Raw genomic sequence first — 18,301 nt, forward strand, 5'->3', positions numbered from 1 at the left:
TGGGAGTTTTTCAGCCTACCCTAACTGTCTTGAACCGGAATACACAGAGTTCACGCAGAGACAAGCATTTAAGGTTAAAAAGTATATAAATGGCCAGTTTTTTTTTTAGAAAATAACCAATCGTTTCACTAAATAAGCCCCTTCTTCCTACCCCTGCCTGCACTAGGCCACTTGCGCAGCAGTTCCTTCTCCTTTTCTGTATGCCATTCTCTAGTAATCACAGTTAAATGGCTCCTCGGGCTCCACGATTTTCAGAAAGGGCCTTTTCTGTAATCATCATGGGCCTCTCAAAACTGTAGACGAAAAATTTTACCGTTACTGCTTAATGGGGCACACCATGGATGTTAGGTGTACTAAAAACATTAATTCAAAATCCATTAACTGTGTTTTTTAATGAAATGGTATAAAACAGAAAAAAGAACATTTTCCAAATGCTTATAACAGGAAAAGAGAACAAAAAATGCAATGTCCATACCACAGTCTATATTTCCAGACAAACCAGATACAGATGTCTCATAAAAACACAACACAAACAAGTGAAAATACAATCTAAATCAAACAAATTAGATTTTTTGTATAAAAAAATCACAAGGTTAAGGTCAAAACAATATATTCACATAAAGTCTGAAGACCATGCAATAAGAAAATAAATAGAGGCAATTTTGATTTCATGCTGACTTCAAACTAAAGGAACAGTCAAGAAACTGGTATTCATATTGAAGGAACAAGATTTCCACTATAAAGATCCAACATTAATCTATTCTCTAAACCACTTGTCCAATGTAGGGTTGCAGGGATCACTAAGAATGGTTGACCTGTCCATCACAGGGCAAACACACACAGACATACATATTCACACTCGCACTATGGGGGTTATTTCGTTTTTTCTGATTGACTTCACTTGCAAAGCTTTGACTTGTGGGGGACCTGGAGGAAACCCAGCAACATGAGGAGAACATGCCATTGACATGCCTCCTGGCTCAGCTGAGACTCAAGTCGAGAGACCTTCTTGCTGTGAAGTGCTACCCACAATTAGGCAGCATGCACAAACTTGGACAGGACTTTGCCTGCACTTTTCAGGCGTTCCAGTCTCTCTTTTAGTTCCTTCCTTTTACGTGCAACACCAGAATCTTCTCGGAGCAGCTTTTCTGGACTGTTCCCTCCAATCATGGCAAGCATTGCATTCTGAAGCTGAGAGATGTACTGGTCCAGGATGTGGTACTGGACTATCAGCGGAACTTGATTAGCCAGACGGTCACAGGTAATCTACAAATACATACAAATTACATTCAAATTCATAAATTCAACTAGTCAATATTTGTCACAAGACTGAGTTGCCACTGGAACTCATGTATGTATGAACTAAGTTTCTATATTCTTAAAGGTTTTGTGTGTAAACAGTGGACAACTGCAGTAGTAGTTTGGCAAGAAATAAGTGATTGGAGTACTTAGAATTTAAAAATAATTATTTTTTTGCAATTCTGTTAGGTCCCACTAGTGGTACCTTCATTATCTTCTTAAAAGATATACAAACCTTTAAATAGGAGGTGAGATGGTATGCCATCTCACGCACATCTGCATTGACGGATGATGCCTTTAGCCCATAACCTGTTGAGGATTTCTGTTTTACAGTGGTTAGCTGTTGACTGTAGAGACAGTCTTGTGAGTAGACAATTTTCTCCATCTTAAACTGAGAATGTATTTTCCCCTCAGCTTTCTGAAACTGCTCATCGAGAAAATCTTCAATTGGATCTTTCGCAGCTCTCAGCAGGTGAGAGAAGGCATTAAAATGAGAGTTAACTATACGCTCCACACAGGCGTGAACAATTTCTGTAAATAAAACAGAGCAGTCAATCAGAGGAGGAAAAGCACATCATCATGTATGCGTAAGTGCTTTTACCCATTCGTATGATTCTCTCAGTCGCTTTGAAAGAAAGTTGGTACTTGTACAGTAGTAACAATTCATGTTAATCTAAGGTGAAATTAAGAGCACTATAAACCATCAAACACTGCACTTCACCTTTGATTTCTCTGAGCATCTTTAAAGCAGGCTCCTCTAGCTCCTCAACATGTTTCCTGACAATGTTCTCGAAGGTTCTGTAGTTCACAAATCCAGGAAGCTCCTTTCCTCTACGAGTCCTAACATACTCCTCCACCTCATCTCTGAGGATTTCCTCCGCTTGAGAGAAAAGACAGACAAAATCAGGAAGAATACAACCACTAGTTTATTGGACTCCCCTGCAACAAGTGAGTTAAATCCAAACAGCATATATAACAGACAGAGAAAGGGCTAAATTCAGAGAAAATAATTAAAGAAAGGACTGATTTAACAAAACAACCATCAGTAATGCAATTTTATCCCAGACACGATTGCTTGTGTAAAATGTCACTACTTGTGCAGCCACCAAGAATTGCAATACATCACTAGATACAGGGTTATTTTAAATTAGAGCTACGTGAATACTACAATTTTATTATGAACTCACTCTTAATTGCTTTGGAATCCAGGGCGAGTTTCCATTTTCCAAATTCCCATCTGATTTTGGAAAAGACCCTTGTGTCTGAGTTTTTTAGATCTTCTTCTGCCCTCCTCACTCCTTCAAGGGCGTCATTGAACTGGCGAATTTTCTGCAGAGCACAAAGTCTCAAGTTATGATTTTAACTACAAAAAATATCAAAACACATCATATCTTCCACCCTTGGAGGAAGTCAGTGTGTACATTAATGATGTAATAATGATTTGGGACAAATATAATTTAATTTCATGAAAATTAATTTCATGTTTTACAAGTTTTGGATGCTCTGTGGCATCCACTGCGTGTTTTCAACATGCAAAACCTTTTATTATTATTATTATTATTTTTTACCATAATCAGAAAATTGGTCTTCTCATTTTCATCAAGAGGAACTCCATCTCCTAGTGCTTTAAGATCCTCAGACGTCTTCTCTAATTTCGTCTCGAGTTGTTTTTGCAGCTGTGGCAGCGTTTTCTAAAGGTAAAGAAATTACACAGACAATAACACATTAGAATGCAACAAAAACAATGTAGAATCTTATGTCCTATTCTGATTGTAGTTTGCGTTATTATTTAGTTTTTTAAGTCATACACTATGTACTGTGTCAATGTTTCTGCTGTATGTCATGTAACTTTGCATACGCACAGTAATGTGTTCAACCAGTTCTTTTGTGAGTCTTTCTGCAAGAAGGGGTATTGTAGCTTTTCCATCTTCAAGAAGGGACCTGAATGAAAAGAATGAATTTGAACAGTAACAAGTAAGTTAAAGACAACTGGAGCATCTTCCACACTTTTTATCAATAAATATTAGAAATATTACTTAGAAAATGCCAATTTTTAAAATATATTAAAATTAATTAGAACCAATTTAATTTCTTGCCTAAAATGAGAATTTTCATTAAAAAAATGTCTTTCTTTTTCCAGAGCTTTGACCAGATCAAGTTTCTCATTGATGTCTTGCTGGCCTCTGCACTTAACAATCATGTAGCCCTTCTTCAGTGGTATTACTTGATTATTGACTGTTCTGACCACTGTCTGCTCCATGCCTTTGTCCACTAAGTCTGGCTTAGTCAGAATACCTGGAGATACAAAATATTGTCTATGCTGTGATCAGTGTTTTATTTTGCTATTATTTCACCACTCAAGAAATCAGGAACAATATTTGACATATACTGAAATGTTACGTACCCAAAGTTCTTTGTCCTGTTGAATCAACTTTGGATGCCATCCGCAGAGCCTCAGTGGTAGCAATGTCAATATTTGCAGGCACCACAACCAAGCTGATGGTCTCTTGTCTTTTAATGAACGTTTCAATTAGACTTTTTATCTGTTACAGAAAACCAAAATCAGTGAACACATTATTGCAACAACCAATGGGGCTAGAATACATACTGTTATCTATTGGAGTTATGTATGCTGAGCTTTGAAAGAAATATTTTAAGATGAAGATTTCAGTTATAGAATAATTTGCTGCCATGGTTTGTCCGTTTGTTCATTTTAATTTTTCCTGAAGTTATAATTTTTTCTCTTTTTATATATGTATGTATTTATGTGTTTACATATAATTTGTATTGTTTCTTTGTTGTTACTCTTGCTATGTAATTCATCATAATTATCTCAAACAAAAGCTTTTTTTTTTTTTTTTTTATAATATTTATATTCGTCTGAGGAACTGTGTCTAAAGGAGCTGCAGTCCAAACTGTTGGAGTGATGTAAGCATTTTTACAGATTTCCATATACAAATTGCGCTTACTTGTTGCTCAATGTCCATTGGCTGGTTTCCAGTGGCAACTCTGGCAATGCCTGGCAGGTCAATGAGAGTGAGGTCAGGAACATCACTGGACTGGATCTCCAGAGTGATCATCTCATGACTGATCCCTTCACCCTTTCCAGCCAATGCTATCTGAGCTATTAAACAATACATCAATGACAAACACAGTTATTTCAACAAATCTAAAGACTTAGAAGCCATTACATTTCTCAATAATCTGTTTACTAAAACACATCAGTGTGGATTACAGACCATTTAAGACAGCATTTTCTATTTCTGCTGGGTCTTTTAGTTTCTTTTCTTGTTTCCTATATGACAACACTCCATGCCACTTATTGTCCTTTGCAATTTTCTTCAGTTTCAGTACCAGAGGGCATCGTGTCACAATACCTGTGTTGAATATAGCAGATGGTCAGCTGAACAATTCATTATATTTAGACTGGCAAATAAGGGAAGAAAAAATGTATATTTCTAGTATGCAGCTCTGCACTGTATTACCTGTTCCTCTAGGCAGGGCCACTCCAGACAGGGCTTCCAATACAGAACTCTTTCCTGAGCTCTGGTCACCTATGACAGCAATAGCTGGCAGGTTCAGGTCTTTTTCAACACCTAATGACCTGAGAGAGTCCACTAGGTCGATGCACGGACGCACCTTGTCTTCATAATGCTGGTTCAGACCACTACTCTTTCCCTTTGAAGAATTGGAGTGAGACATGTCTGAACTCTGTCTGCAAAATATGACCAAGAGCCAACCTTATGTTATATGACAATTATTTTAAGCAATAAAGTCCTATAAATCATGCTACACCTTATATCAATCTTACTTTGCAAAACAGAAAAAAAATTATTTTCATGTGAGTTCTGATTCATTAGTCGCTACAGAAAAATAAAGTGCAGTAACGTTAAATGGTAAGTGAGTGGTCACTGAGTCTATAAATACCATAATAAATTATACTAATATGATAACAAATACCTGTTCACAATTTCAAGCAGCTAATGTACTGTTTTTGTACAGGTAAAATAAAGGTGCGTTCACACCATGTAGTAATTGCCGTAGTTACAAGATACAAAAAAAGCATTCACGTCCTTGTAAAACTCCTAATTACAATTTGTAAGCTGGGAATTTTCTGAAATTATACTTTAAAATAAAAATAAAAGGGCCAGTAGGTGGCGGCAAGTGTCTTTGTCACTGGTTCATTCAATCTATTCGTTCAAACAGCTGATTCGTTCAGGAAGGAAGCAAGTGACTGTCAATGGGTGATTAAATCATTGACTCACTAGATTATTCAAAAATGCAGATTCATTCATATATATAGACAAAAAGATCCCGCTACGTTTGGTTTGACTACGGCTGCATCCAGCCTAGGCAGCTGACTTGCTGCCTCGCTGCCCTATCAGGCAATGACTTCGAAGACTGCGAAGTAGGGCTGGGAATCGATTCCAAAAAGAATTTTTCTATCACATGTCAAATAGACGTCTATTAGATGTCTTTAAGATGTTTTTGATTTAGAATGTATGTAAAACTGACATCTTACAGACATCTGCCAGACGTCTGTACACAGCAGATGCTTTCCAGATCAAGAGATCTTTAACAGACATCTTGCAGACGTACGTGTGCTATCTGGGGTCATTGTTATTAGTGGCTGTTTCGTTATTATTGGTGACATATTGTAAATATTATTCTTATTTACTGCTCACATGAACCCTTTTAACATTTTTATAAAATGCTATTATTACAAACAACATTATTTATTATGCTTTTTACACTACTACTATTCATAAAGTATACCATGGTCAAGATCTCATCTAAAGTAACAAGTTTAATTTCACCAGAATATCTTTTTTAGCCTATATGAAGCACACGCACAGGATTGTGGGAAATGGAAGACAGTGAAAGATAGGGGTTTCGCTGGGGAAAAGATACTAACGCGGGGCTAATTGTAACACATGATTTATATATTTCCACACACGCCAGCATAACCAAATTTATGGTATTTGCTAGTTGCCATAGCAACACAATACAGAGAAAAAAAGTGTGCCAAAATTCAAAAGCCTTTTGAAGATATCGCTGAATATTTATTTTACAATAGTAAAAGTAAATTTCTGGCTGATGTTAATTTTTCATCTCAGTTTTTAGTATTCATTTAAAATGAGACAAATATGCTATTACTTTAATCGCCAATCTGTTATTTATGGACGTAGTGTCCGTGACGTCACCCGTAGGTTTCTGAAGAGCATTTTTTTGAAGCTCTTAGTGGGCGGGAGTCGACCATCGCCATCTTGGAATCGCGTCACTGCACGTCACTCCCGGATAATCGAAAATGGGCAAAGAGGCGGGACGTGGGTGGAGCTGGTTGCTAGCGCGACGGTGGTGACAGCAGCGGCAATCCACCTGTCACTCAAGTGGCCACGCCCTAAATTATGCAGAACTTTAAGGTTTAATATAATTTAAACGGATGAGTTATAAAAAAAAAATCCCCCAGAGTTGGGCATTTTAACATGGGGAGTCTATGGGATTGACTCCCTTTTGGAGCCAGTCTCTAGCGGCCATTTGATGAATTGCAGTTTAAGTCACTTCCATGAGAGAGCGGGAGGTTGCCGCTTGGTTGTAACACTGCGTTACAATCTGCCCGCTATTAAACTATGCTATTCTATGACATTAGCGATGTCATTTTCACTATTTAGTTTTATGGATTTTAATAAGAAACCACAAGAAACAGGTGAATAAAGCCTGACAATCGATGTAATGTTGAGAAATTATTATTTCAAGAAATGTAAAGCATTTTGGCTCATTTAAGTGTCTGGTGTTCTATGAGAGCTGTGTTTGGAGGGAGGGAGCGTTTTTCTAATGTCTGAATGTGCTTCATCTATTTGCCCACATTGTTTTGAACTATAGCTGTGTTTTGCGCTCAGGGCCGTCCCACGCGTGGTTGTGATGTGGTCATTGTGAACCTCAAAAATTAGATGTTTTTTAATTCTTAAAAAACGCCATTATTTAATTTGAAAAAGTTAATCATTTTATTTTATTGACAAAATATTTTAGTTTGTCGTGTATATTTTTTCATTTGATCAGATAACATTTTATGCTGTCATATGGTCATGTTCCAACGTATCCCTCACATGTTACCTTGTACCCCACATACGGGGCATGTTGTCACTTTTCACTTCCTGTCTTTTGAGGTAAATAACGAAAAACGTTTTTTTTTTTTTTTTTTTTTTTTTTTCTTTAAATAACGAAAAACGTATACACTGTAATTATGAAACAAAGCGACATATTTGTACTAGACAAGTGTGAGATTAACGTGGATGAAAAATTATACTCTGACCAGCATATGCTGTTTTTTTCACCAGGGCAGCTGTAAATTGAACACCAACACTAACTTGTACGACTGGTATAAGCAGTTTATATAGCGGAAGAAGGAAATTTCTGTCGCACCGCTACATTCCATACCCAATTTGGCTTGGCAACCCCCAAAAGCCTGATGAAACGTAAATTACTGTATGTTACTTTGTCGTTTATTAAACGGTTTTATAAAAGCAATTTCACATCTGTAATCTTCCTAGTAGGTGCCTATCATACAGTTGCTCATGTGATATTGTTTAATTAACGCATTCTGCCGACAAAACCATTATACATACATTCATTTTTAAAATGTTTAATGAGTCAATGATTTGCCCAGTCACCAGACGTAGATGTAAACAAAACATTTTTCAGCTTTCCTATAAAATACTTGTAGAAAGAGAGAACAGACACACACATATACATATATATATAGAAGACAGAAGGAAGTAGGTAGGCTACTCACTCAGTTCACCAACGGCACTGCTGTGGATGAGCTGAGATGCTGACCGGCTTATAAACTCTTAGGTTTCGGTTTTGTTTATTCTGAAACTGCACGAAAGTTGTGGTACGTACAGTAAAATGTCTTTATTACTTTAACTGTTGTAAGTTTCACATTACTCACACTAAGTTTCAGTTTAGTCGATCCATATCCGCACATCGGGTGATGTTGGATATACTGTAATGATAAGAGTTATCACAGATAGGCTATATTACACAACAGCTGTTGAACAACTATTTATTGTTCTGGAATCATAAAACCATGCCACACGTGATGTTATTTTATATGAGTACATTGTATGATCACAATAAACACACAAATGTAAAATATAAGATTATTTAATAACCACACATTGCACAGAGCAAGGTGAAACAATCAAGTTTTAGACTTTGGTGAAGCTTCAAATAAAACAGCTGGTGGTAAAAGACACATACATTAGCCAGCACACCGTGCAGTGCGGTACAAGCCAGGATTGTATGTTAACAGGTTTGTAAAGATCTAGATTATTTGAGCACAACATTAGAGGTAGGGCTTTTCATTTGAGATCAGAGCAACCAAAGTTAGAGGAAAAGTGTATATGTTTAAAGATTTCTGCATAGTCTGTACAGACTAGGTCACTCCCACAGCAGTTCCTCTTCTCTTTCTCTGTATGCCTCCCTCTAGTGGTCACAGCCAAACAGCTCCTGAGACACCCTGTGCTGTTCAGGTATGATTTTGGCCATCATCATAATCTTGGGACTCTCATACAAGTAGTAATGGTTACCGATGATAATTGTCACACCCTTGGGTCCGCACATTGCAGCATCAATCCTTTTGAACTGTGTTATGGATCCTTCCTTCACAGGCGCGGGTGGGGTGGCTTTCAAGTCAACATCATAAACTGTTTGACCTAAATAGAAAAGACAGTAAGCTCTCTGTCACTAGATGACAAAAGCTTGAAACAAGGATAGACAATCTACAGAACAAGCATGTCAGTGCTCGTACCTTTGACGACATGAGCAATGTGATGGTCTGCGCAAACAAAGGCAGCATCTACGGGACCCTCAATTCCAAGGACCTCTTTCAGGGGTTTGGGGAAACCTTCCAGGTGTGTGTGTGGCTCTCCAACTTTGTACACAAACACCTCACTATCCTGTGCATGGAAAAGAATATATGAGGAGATAAATGCATACATTTTCACTTCAATGAGTGAATAGTTTAAGAAACACTAAAAAACATAATGCACAAATGAACCTTGATCATGTAGAGATGGCCTTCGTAAGAGAAGACCGCATCCACTTCACTGTGCAACTCTTTAAAAGCACTTTCAATTGTGTCTGAATGAAACTTATCACCATTTACGCTGAGGAAGTGGTGCCCTAGGGAAGAGAAACAAGGATTTGTTTTATATATGATTGTGTCAGTGAACCTTCTAAAATTGCATTTGTTAAATTAATGACTTGCATATGTATATTGGTATACATATTTACAAAATAGCACACAGACGAGAGCTTTCGTCCCTGAATAAAAGGTTGTGATTCTGCCGTCCCACAAGAAAAAATACTGTTGTATTTGTTAGGGCTGCACAATTAATCCAATTTCTAATCGTAATTACAATTACAAATGCCACAATTATGTAATCGTTCAAAGGCACAATTACCAAAAAAAAAAAAATTCCACTTACATTATTCTGCTTTCTTAAGACGTGTGGGAGTGTGTGTGTGTGAGAGAGTGTGTGTATTTTTCGTACAGGTTATCTTAAGGTTAAATTTCCTGTGTTCTTTTTGGCAAACTGATGACACTAAATTCTGACGCACCACCATAATAATATATAATAATAAAAAAAGTTTTTTTAACTGTACAACTTTGGGTGAAACACACCGCACGTCACTGTCATTTTTAACCCGATCTCAAGGCAGTTCATACATATTTTACAAGGTGGCTCATTTGTAAAAATTCATACGACCTGGCTCGTACGAAATTGTACGTTTTGTGAAAAATCATACGTATTTGACTTGCTGGTAAATTTGTAGGAATTCGAACGAATGACCACCCCTAACCCCGCCCCTAAACCTACCCCTCACAGAAAACTTACAAAATCATATGAGTGAGTAGGGCTGTCAACGATTAATCACGATTAATCGCATACAAAATAAAAGTTTAAGTTTGCCTAATATATGTGTGTGTACTATGTGTAATTATTATGTATATACAAATACACACAAATTAATGTGTATATATATATATATGAGAAATATGTTATTAATATACAAAATGATTTTATTTATATATAATATAAATTATATAAAACTTATAATAAAACATATTCTCGTAAATATTTCTTAAATATATACATGAATGTGTTTGTATTTATATATACATAATAATTATACACAGTACACACACATATATTAGGCAAACTCAAACTTTTATTTTGTATGCAATTAATCGCAATTAATCGTTGACAGCCCTATGAGTGAGGTCGTACGAATTAAGCCGCCTTTCCACTGTCTCCAACATTTGGATACAATTGTCACATTTCTACCCTTAGTGGCGGGCGCACAGAACTTTTAAATTTGTCGTGCAACCACCGTGAGAAACAGTGTTTAAAGAATAATGTTTAAGTAAAAAAATATTGGTAATTCTAACCTTAAGCTCATAAATTTTAATAGAATACATCACATCCGGTCGGGCGGTTGCATACGGTTCAAATATTCAAATAAGTTCAAATATTTTAAGGCATCCGAAACTCAAATCGGATCCGAAATTTCTGCATACTCTTATGATTGGAAATCTGGTGGCTTAATTTGCAATGACCAAACAACAATGGATAGGTTAATATTGCTGGTTACTTAATTTTCATATTCAGTAAAATTCTTAAGAAGATGAGATACTGGTAATATGTTAGTGACGTGGACCACAGCAACCAAAGCGTCACAGCTGGAAAAAACGCTGTGCCACCAAAATGTTTTTTAAGTGCCACCAGCTAGGCGTTTTCAGAAGAGCACCTGACATTTTTTTCAGCTGGCTAAAAACACTGCTAGACATAGGCCTATTTTTATTTATTTATTTATTATTATTATTATTATTTATATATATATATATATATATATATATATTTTGCATTTATGATGTTTAGTAAGTTTCTTGAATTAGGCCCAATATTGCCAGTTACAACGCATTTGTTTTCAACAGTTTGGTTGAATGAATAATTCAGTGACTCATGAATGGTTCAGTGAATGATTCAATGACTCACATTCAATGACGCCAAATAGTAGAATAGTATAGAATAGTAGCCTATTCAAAAGTACTAATGTTGAATACCATTTAAGATGGTTAGCATGAAGTAGGAATCATTTCATGGAAGGAATCGTTTTAATAAGTGAGTCATTGACTCGCTAAATGCCTCCTACTGGTGGAACGCAATAACCTGAAAAACAAAATCGCCATCACTATAATGGTGTCTGGATGAAATATCAAGAAACTCACCTCTGAAAGCATATACACTGCCATCATCATCGGATGTAATAGCATCCAAGTGTACACGGCTGCACTGTTCTCTCTCAACGTGGTCATCAGTGGTCTTTTCGCCTAGAGAGACACCAGACTTTCCAGTTCTTTTTTGTAATGCTACATTGCTTTTTCCACACTTGCATGTACATCATTGTTACACTTACCAAAATGTGGGCATCTCATGAAGTAATCACGGGTCTCCTTTGGGTATTTGCCATGCACATCTCCTGTAACTGGGTCAAACTTGGAGAACTGATGTCCATGTAAGCAGTAATAATGACCCATGTAACGGAAGGCTCCTGTGCATTTGGGCATGCCCTTGAATTCCTTTTCATCAACCTTCTTGGTCTTCACATCAAAGTGGTAGATATCTTCACCTTTAGTGGATTATAAAGAAAATTTAAACACGTTTTCCATCACGTTTTAACCTCTGCATATAGAAAAAGACCACAATATCCTGTAATACCTTTGAAAAAGATTACAGAGTCTTCAGTACAGTCTGGCTTAGGACACTCCACTGCAGCATCCAAATGGTCAGGAATTCCAGGGAAAACTTCAGAGATATCTTTGGGATAGTCTTTCTCCAGCTTGTGCTTGTAGTACCTGAAGACCTTGGTGTCCTTTAATGGTGTTAAAGAAGAAGTTAGTTTACATGTCAGATACATAAAACAAACATCACAATGGATTAGAAACTGATCTTACCAGGAAAAAGAACTGGTGGTCATGGTGGTCTGGGCTTTCTGCAGCGTGCATGCGGAATGCAGCGTCCACATGTCCCAGGTGATGATGCTCGTCCAGCTCAGGGAAGGTTTCATTAGACAGCTCAGCCTTGCCATGGAAGCCCTTGAACAGGTGGTCGCCTTTGGTCAAAAATCAAAGAGAAAGGTCAGTTAAACGACCATTAATTGTTGGTAAAAAAAAAAAAAAAATTATAAAATCATGATGCAATCCCAAAATTCACTATCCACCTTATCCTTCAACACGGAAGCAAGCATATGGACGAGACTTCTGGTTCATAAGAATAACAACATGCAGTAAACGGTAAAACTGTTTGCACTACAAACCAATGTGTTCAGAATTAAGAAAATATGTTAAAATAATATGGTTAGACACACCAATTTGCAATATCAAGCAGCAAAACCAGCTGTTTTGTTCAGCTAAAAATAGCTGGACGTGGATGAGACTGAAAGCCAGACACATTGAATTTACAAATAGTCATGCCCGCTCTTACGGGATTAAAAAAAAAAGAGGTGGATAAAAAAATCATATTTTTATATTATATAAATTTATATCATTTTTGGGTTTTATTTTTCACTGCTAAAAGTTAAAAGTCTGACTTCTCTGATAAACCATCTCTCACCCTTGAAGAAATAAGGAACTTCCTCCTCGTTCACAGCAACTGCATCAAACTCCATTCCAGCACAGCGGTCAAGTGTAGCACCATGGTGCAATTCATGCTCTTGTCCTTCAGCCTTAGGTTCATCTGAACAAAAAAAAAAAAAAAGAAACGTGTCTTGATGAAATCAGAATATGCTAACATATTACATTCATTTATTCCCACTTTGGAAATTGTTTTAATCCAGCCATTTACAGAACGTACCATTTTCAGCATGTTCCCCCCCATGATGCCTGAACACAAAACACAAAGAAGTGGATGTTAAAATTACTATTACAAAAATAGAAGTATGTCTGTAACGTTAAGTTTTCAAACAGTTAGATTTATTTACAGAATTATGTATTTGGCAATCTGTTTGAAAAAAAAATTAATTTGTAGCTAAAGCGAATCATATTTGTGTCTGAGATACATTTTTTAAAACTGTAAAACTACTTTACTACAATCCTAAAAATAAAGGTGCTACACAATGCTATAGAAGAATCTTTTTTGTTTAAATGGTTCCATTAAGAACCTTCAACATTTGAAGAATCTTTCAGTTTCACAAAAGGTTCTTTGTGGCGAAAGAAGGTTCTTCAAATTATAAAAAGGTAAGAAAGAGATGCTTCTTTAAAGAACCTTTGACTAAATGGTTCTTCGTGGAACCAAAAATGGTTCATGTATGGCATCACTGTGAAGAATCTTGTAAAGCACCTTTAATTTTTAAGAGTGTAATTATAACTGAATCTTGCCATTGTGGCATAGGTTACTAGAAAAAAAAGGTTGGCTCTTATGAAAAACTGCTTGATATGTTTCTCAATTCAAAGTCACTTTTGATTAAAAAAACAAAACAAAAAAACATTCTAAACGAGTAAACATAAATGTAACTGTTTAAAGTAAATGCAAGACTTGCACTGACCAAGCAGTCAAAATTGAAGCAATCATAATGTTGGTGCAATCATAAAAAAAAAAAACTAATGCTATGTCATAGTAACACACTTAGCAATTCTGCACACATTGTTTTGATTCATTTTAACCTTGTAACCATGTGTTGACAGGTGTCTGCGTGAATACTCACGAAGCAACGAGGCTCAGCGAGAGAGCCAGGCACAGAGTGAGCGTGTGAACGAGCCTCATGGTCAGCAGGGTCTTCTGGTGAGACAGAGCTCAGCTGGAGAAGGTACAGTACAATCTGGTTTCCACAATTTATACCCTCCACCAGACACTATCTTGCAAGCACGCTGTAGATGACACGTACACCCACGTTTGCATAGAGCGTAGGAAGGGACATTTAGTTACATGCCCACACTAAACAACACAGGTACAAAGGCACGTTTGCATGCTGCCCTGACTCCCCCATCCAAAAGTTGGCCAAGGTACATGTTTCTTCTTTTTTTTTTTTTTTTTTTTCAAGGAATTTCTGGTGGGGTATTGGGGTTGGTACAGGTAACGTGAGTTGAGCAGTGCAAAAATCCATGTACCATGGGGTAATTAGACTTATTAAGTTTTAGAGACCCTCTTACAGGGCAGCAGTCATTGGCATGATAGTTCATACATGCACTTGCATGCATTTTCAGTACAGAAGAGTATACAGTATTTTTTTTCTGTATTTCTGAATACACTGTAAAAAATAAAAAACAATTTTGAGTCAGCTTAAAATAATTTGTTACCCTGCTGCTTTAAAATTTTAAGTTTAGTTAACTAAAATAAGTTTAGTCAACTTGAAATGTTAAGTTGTACTAAGTAACAACTTAGATATTTGTGGTTGCTAAACTTAACAGATGGGTAAGTAACCCAGCTGCCTTAAAATTTCAAGTTGAATAAACTTTTTTTGAGTTGACTGAACTTAAAATTTTAAGGCAGCCAAGTTACAAATTATTTTAAGTTGACTCAACAAATTGTTTTTTTACAGTGTAGTTGAAAAATGTTATAAAGTATATAAATGGGTGTGAGTAACGTGGTGATTAAAATTAAGCATATAGTGAAGAAATTATAAACCCATCAGATTTATTTAGTTGGGACATTTCTTGTACAATTTGCAGTATGCATTTGAAAGCATTGATAAGCATCCATAAATGGTATCCTGTAATTCTTTTACTGATGTGAATACCTTGCAGAAACAGTTTTATTGATGAAAAGTCAATGTGTGCACAAATGCATGTTGCTTTGTGATTGCACAGGACTGAATTTTCTAGAAAACCCAGTGAAATGGGCAGTGTTACCTTTTTCCCCAAATAACATAGACAATCAATACGAAGTGCTGACCTCTGCAGTTTAGTTTGATATGGTGATCATTAACAGAGACTGCTTTGCTCTGTCGAAATACTCATGGAAGCAGGTACACTAAATCACAGTAATACAGTATGCACATATAAGCAAGAGTGTCTTGCTGAATTCAAATTAATTTTACATTGAGTTGAGGGGTTTTCAAAGCCACAGACCCTCAAATATGCTCATCCTGCTGTGAGTGACCCCCTCATATAATATAAATGCAGCTATATATTTTCATGTATTTGTACAAAAATATTACAAATATGTGTTAATTGCAATTGCAATACATATTTAGTGGAAATGAACACTTTATAGCACATATATTGTATTTATGTATTTTTATTATTTATTGTATTCCTTGGTCATTTATTTTCATAATCATTTTAATATTTAACAAACAAAAGTAATAATATTAATGATGAGTGAAAATTAATCTGATTTAAATGATGTTAAAAAGCATCTGTCTTATACAGATTAGCATCAGCATCCAGTCGTGCACGTGTCACTGAACACACAATCTCCCTTCATGAAGGGAACAAAAGGCCACACTGGTGTCTCATAGTAAAGGTACACCACCAAATCTACAGATAAACTAATTTTTCCTATCTCACTGCCACTAGCCTGAAAACCAGTCTTTTTAAAAAAGCAAAGGGAGAATGCACATTTTAAAAATGTATAATATATATTTGAGTTTTTGTTCATAAAAATTACCTACAAAACTACCTGATTAAATAACAGCATTGCTGGCCCTAATAAATTATGTAAGTGTAACCGTGAACAGGACATGTACAAATACGTGCTTCAGAAAGTATACTGAAATCTATAACCACATAACTGTGATATATGTGACCCTGGACCACAAAACCAGTCTTATGTTGCACAGGTATAATTGTGGCAATAGCCAAAAATACATTGGATGGGTCAAATTTATCGATTTTCCTTTTATGCCAAAAATCATTGGGATATTAAGTAAAGATCATGTTCCATGAAGATATTTTGTAAATTTCCCGCCGTAAATATATCAAAACTTAATTTTTGATTAGTAATATGCATTGCTATGAACTTCATTTGGACAACTTTAAAGACAGTTTTCTCAGTATTTTGATTTTTTTTTGCACCCTCAGATTCCAGATTTTCAAATAGTTGTATCTCGGCCAGATTTTGTCCTTTCATAACAAACAATACATGAACGGAAAGCTTATTTATTCAGCTTTTCAATTTCAATTACACTTATGACTGGTTTGTGGTCCAGGGTCACATAAGTGTATGCACTTTTACTCTGACATACTCAAAAGTAACATAAAAAAAAGATTTTATCATGAAATGTATTTAAAAATTATACAAATTGTGCAGGTGCATGTTTTAGCATCAATAAATGTTTAATTTTGACCAATATATGTACACAGATTTTACACAGTTTTATAATATGAACACATTTCTGTTTTGCAAAATATTGTTTGAAAAGTCTGTTTGTGCTATATTTCTATAAATGTCTATAAATTAGCATCAGTAGATAAATATATTGATATTAAGTAGATATTTACAATGTAAAGGCATTCATACAAGTCAGTTTCTACTGTAGGACTATTATGTTTTAAAAATGAGTGAATGGAATAGTGGCCATCTCTTTCATAGAACTTCCTAAACTCTGCAGCACATTTGAAAAAAAATGTAAGACCTCCCGTATTGAAAAATTAATCAAAATAGCCGACTGAAAAATGTTACGTAATGTTATCATGTGATGAATTAAACGTTATCTGTTTGTAACGAAAAGGACAAGTGTGTAGGCATAATATTTATTTACTTGTATTAGCACTGATACTGGCGGTCATGTTGCAAGATAAAGAAAGATCAACAAAAACTTGAAAATGGTTCAAAGATTTCCAGCTAGACTGCTTTTAAATGTTACTATCACACTAAACCGCCCCTTGTTGGTTTAGCACAATTTTTTTTTTCTCTTTCTCATTCTCTCTATTGATCACGTCGCATGAAGTAGCACACAGAGCAGTTTTAGAAATTATTTTGGTAGTTGCACACCACAGGACCAAGTGAAAACAGCTGGTGTACAGTGAGTAAAATTGCACCGAAGGAAACAATAGCAATGCTTCTAAACCGAAGTTCGACAGGGCAAAACAATGGTTCAAAGACTGGTGGTTGCTTCCCCCTGCTGGACAAAGACCGGTTCAGCATCCTAACCAAATCTGCTTTGTCGCTGCTTGTCCCATTGCACATCACAAACGTTAAAATGAATGAATGCCCCTAAAAGGGTTGATATATAAGGTAGCATCCACCAAAATACTGCTGCCAAGGCGCTATTTGTTTAACATGTATAAACCGTTTAAGTCATAAGTTCTTTATTGGCAACTATGGTTCTTTAAAGAACGCCTTTCCATTCCGCAAGGTTCTTTTTTAGAGGAAAAGGGGTTTTTTTTTTTTTAGATTTTTAACATGTTGCTTACAAGAAAGAATGGTTCTTTTAAGATCTGTGAACAGAAATGTTCTATGACATTGCTGCAAAAATCCCTTTTGCAATCTTGACTTTTAAAAGTGGAATATTTTATCTTGACACATTTTGTGTTGTGTGAGGTTTTTAAAGCAGAAAGCAAAAGACAAGTAATGTAAGCAAAGAGCATTATGCATAATGCTCACTGCAAGCGGTTAAGTAACACGCAGGGTCAAGGTTTAAAAAGCGAATCAAATTGAGGTTGTGAAAAGAACAGACAAAGTAGAGCACAAATAATGGATTAAAGGCAGCATAAAGACATGTACCATTAAAAGCAACCCAAATAATCACACTATCTTTGCACTTATTAGGACAAATTAGATCCTTCCTTTGATCTACATATACTAATATGTAGTTGACAATTAGAAAGTCTATTTCAGAATTTGAATATGCACATGCAAGAGCACATCGTAAGTGCTCTTATAGTATACGTGAACAAAATGAAGCCATAATCTAGCAGAATACAAAACTTAGATGCAGACACTGTGCCATCTGCCTTATCGTTCACAGTTGACTCTTTTCCAGAAAACCAAAA

The 18,301-nt window shown here is 35.9% G+C and overlaps 2 protein-coding genes across 2 annotated transcripts; both read right to left on the bottom strand.

Moving 5' to 3' along the window:
• Positions 1-379: 379 nt before the first annotated feature.
• On the bottom strand, positions 380-8,307 carry LOC127171025 (interferon-induced GTP-binding protein Mx-like). Its single transcript, XM_051119431.1, has 11 exons — positions 4,785-8,307; positions 4,539-4,676; positions 4,269-4,423; positions 3,704-3,842; positions 3,396-3,594; positions 3,162-3,240; positions 2,868-2,990; positions 2,487-2,628; positions 2,021-2,179; positions 1,535-1,830; positions 380-1,266 (listed from the first exon to the last, which is right to left on the bottom strand). Exons 1-11 carry the CDS (start codon positions 4,999-5,001, stop codon positions 1,033-1,035), a joined length of 1,881 nt encoding a protein of 626 aa, XP_050975388.1. The 5' UTR covers positions 5,002-8,307; the 3' UTR covers positions 380-1,032.
• A 143-nt stretch (positions 8,308-8,450) lies between these two features.
• hpxa (hemopexin a) lies at positions 8,451-14,235 on the bottom strand. Its single transcript, XM_051119432.1, has 10 exons — positions 14,071-14,235; positions 13,221-13,249; positions 12,981-13,103; positions 12,323-12,480; positions 12,087-12,240; positions 11,785-11,997; positions 11,597-11,698; positions 9,362-9,486; positions 9,113-9,260; positions 8,451-9,017 (listed from the first exon to the last, which is right to left on the bottom strand). The coding sequence occupies exons 1-10, from the start codon at positions 14,127-14,129 to the stop codon at positions 8,788-8,790; spliced, it is 1,341 nt and encodes a 446-aa protein (XP_050975389.1). The 5' UTR covers positions 14,130-14,235; the 3' UTR covers positions 8,451-8,787.
• Positions 14,236-18,301: the final 4,066 nt, after the last annotated feature.

The sequence above is a fragment of the Labeo rohita genome, chromosome 9 (genome assembly GCF_022985175.1).
Source record: "Labeo rohita strain BAU-BD-2019 chromosome 9, IGBB_LRoh.1.0, whole genome shotgun sequence".
Taxonomy (NCBI): Eukaryota; Metazoa; Chordata; class Actinopteri; order Cypriniformes; family Cyprinidae; genus Labeo; species Labeo rohita.

What these genes read in the sequence shown, in the direction of transcription:
- LOC127171025 (XM_051119431.1), bottom strand. Translation starts at nt 5,001, where the DNA reads ATGTCTCACTCCAATTCTTCAAAGGGAAAGAGTAGTGGTCTGAACCAG. An exon ending in AACAGGACAAAGAACTTTGG is followed by an intron (nt 3,595 to 3,703) that starts GTACGTAACATT and finishes TTGTATCTCCAG; the next exon opens with GTATTCTGACTAAGCCAGAC. An exon ending in GATGCTCAGAGAAATCAAAG is followed by an intron (nt 1,831 to 2,020) that starts GTGAAGTGCAGT and finishes TTTTATTTACAG; the next exon opens with AAATTGTTCACGCCTGTGTG.
- hpxa (XM_051119432.1), bottom strand. Translation starts at nt 14,129, where the DNA reads ATGAGGCTCGTTCACACGCTCACTCTGTGCCTGGCTCTCTCGCTGAGC. An exon ending in TCGCTGAGCCTCGTTGCTTC is followed by an intron (nt 13,250 to 14,070) that starts GTGAGTATTCAC and finishes TTTTGTGTTCAG; the next exon opens with GCATCATGGGGGGGAACATG. An exon ending in GCCATCTCTACATGATCAAG is followed by an intron (nt 9,261 to 9,361) that starts GTTCATTTGTGC and finishes TTCCATGCACAG; the next exon opens with GATAGTGAGGTGTTTGTGTA.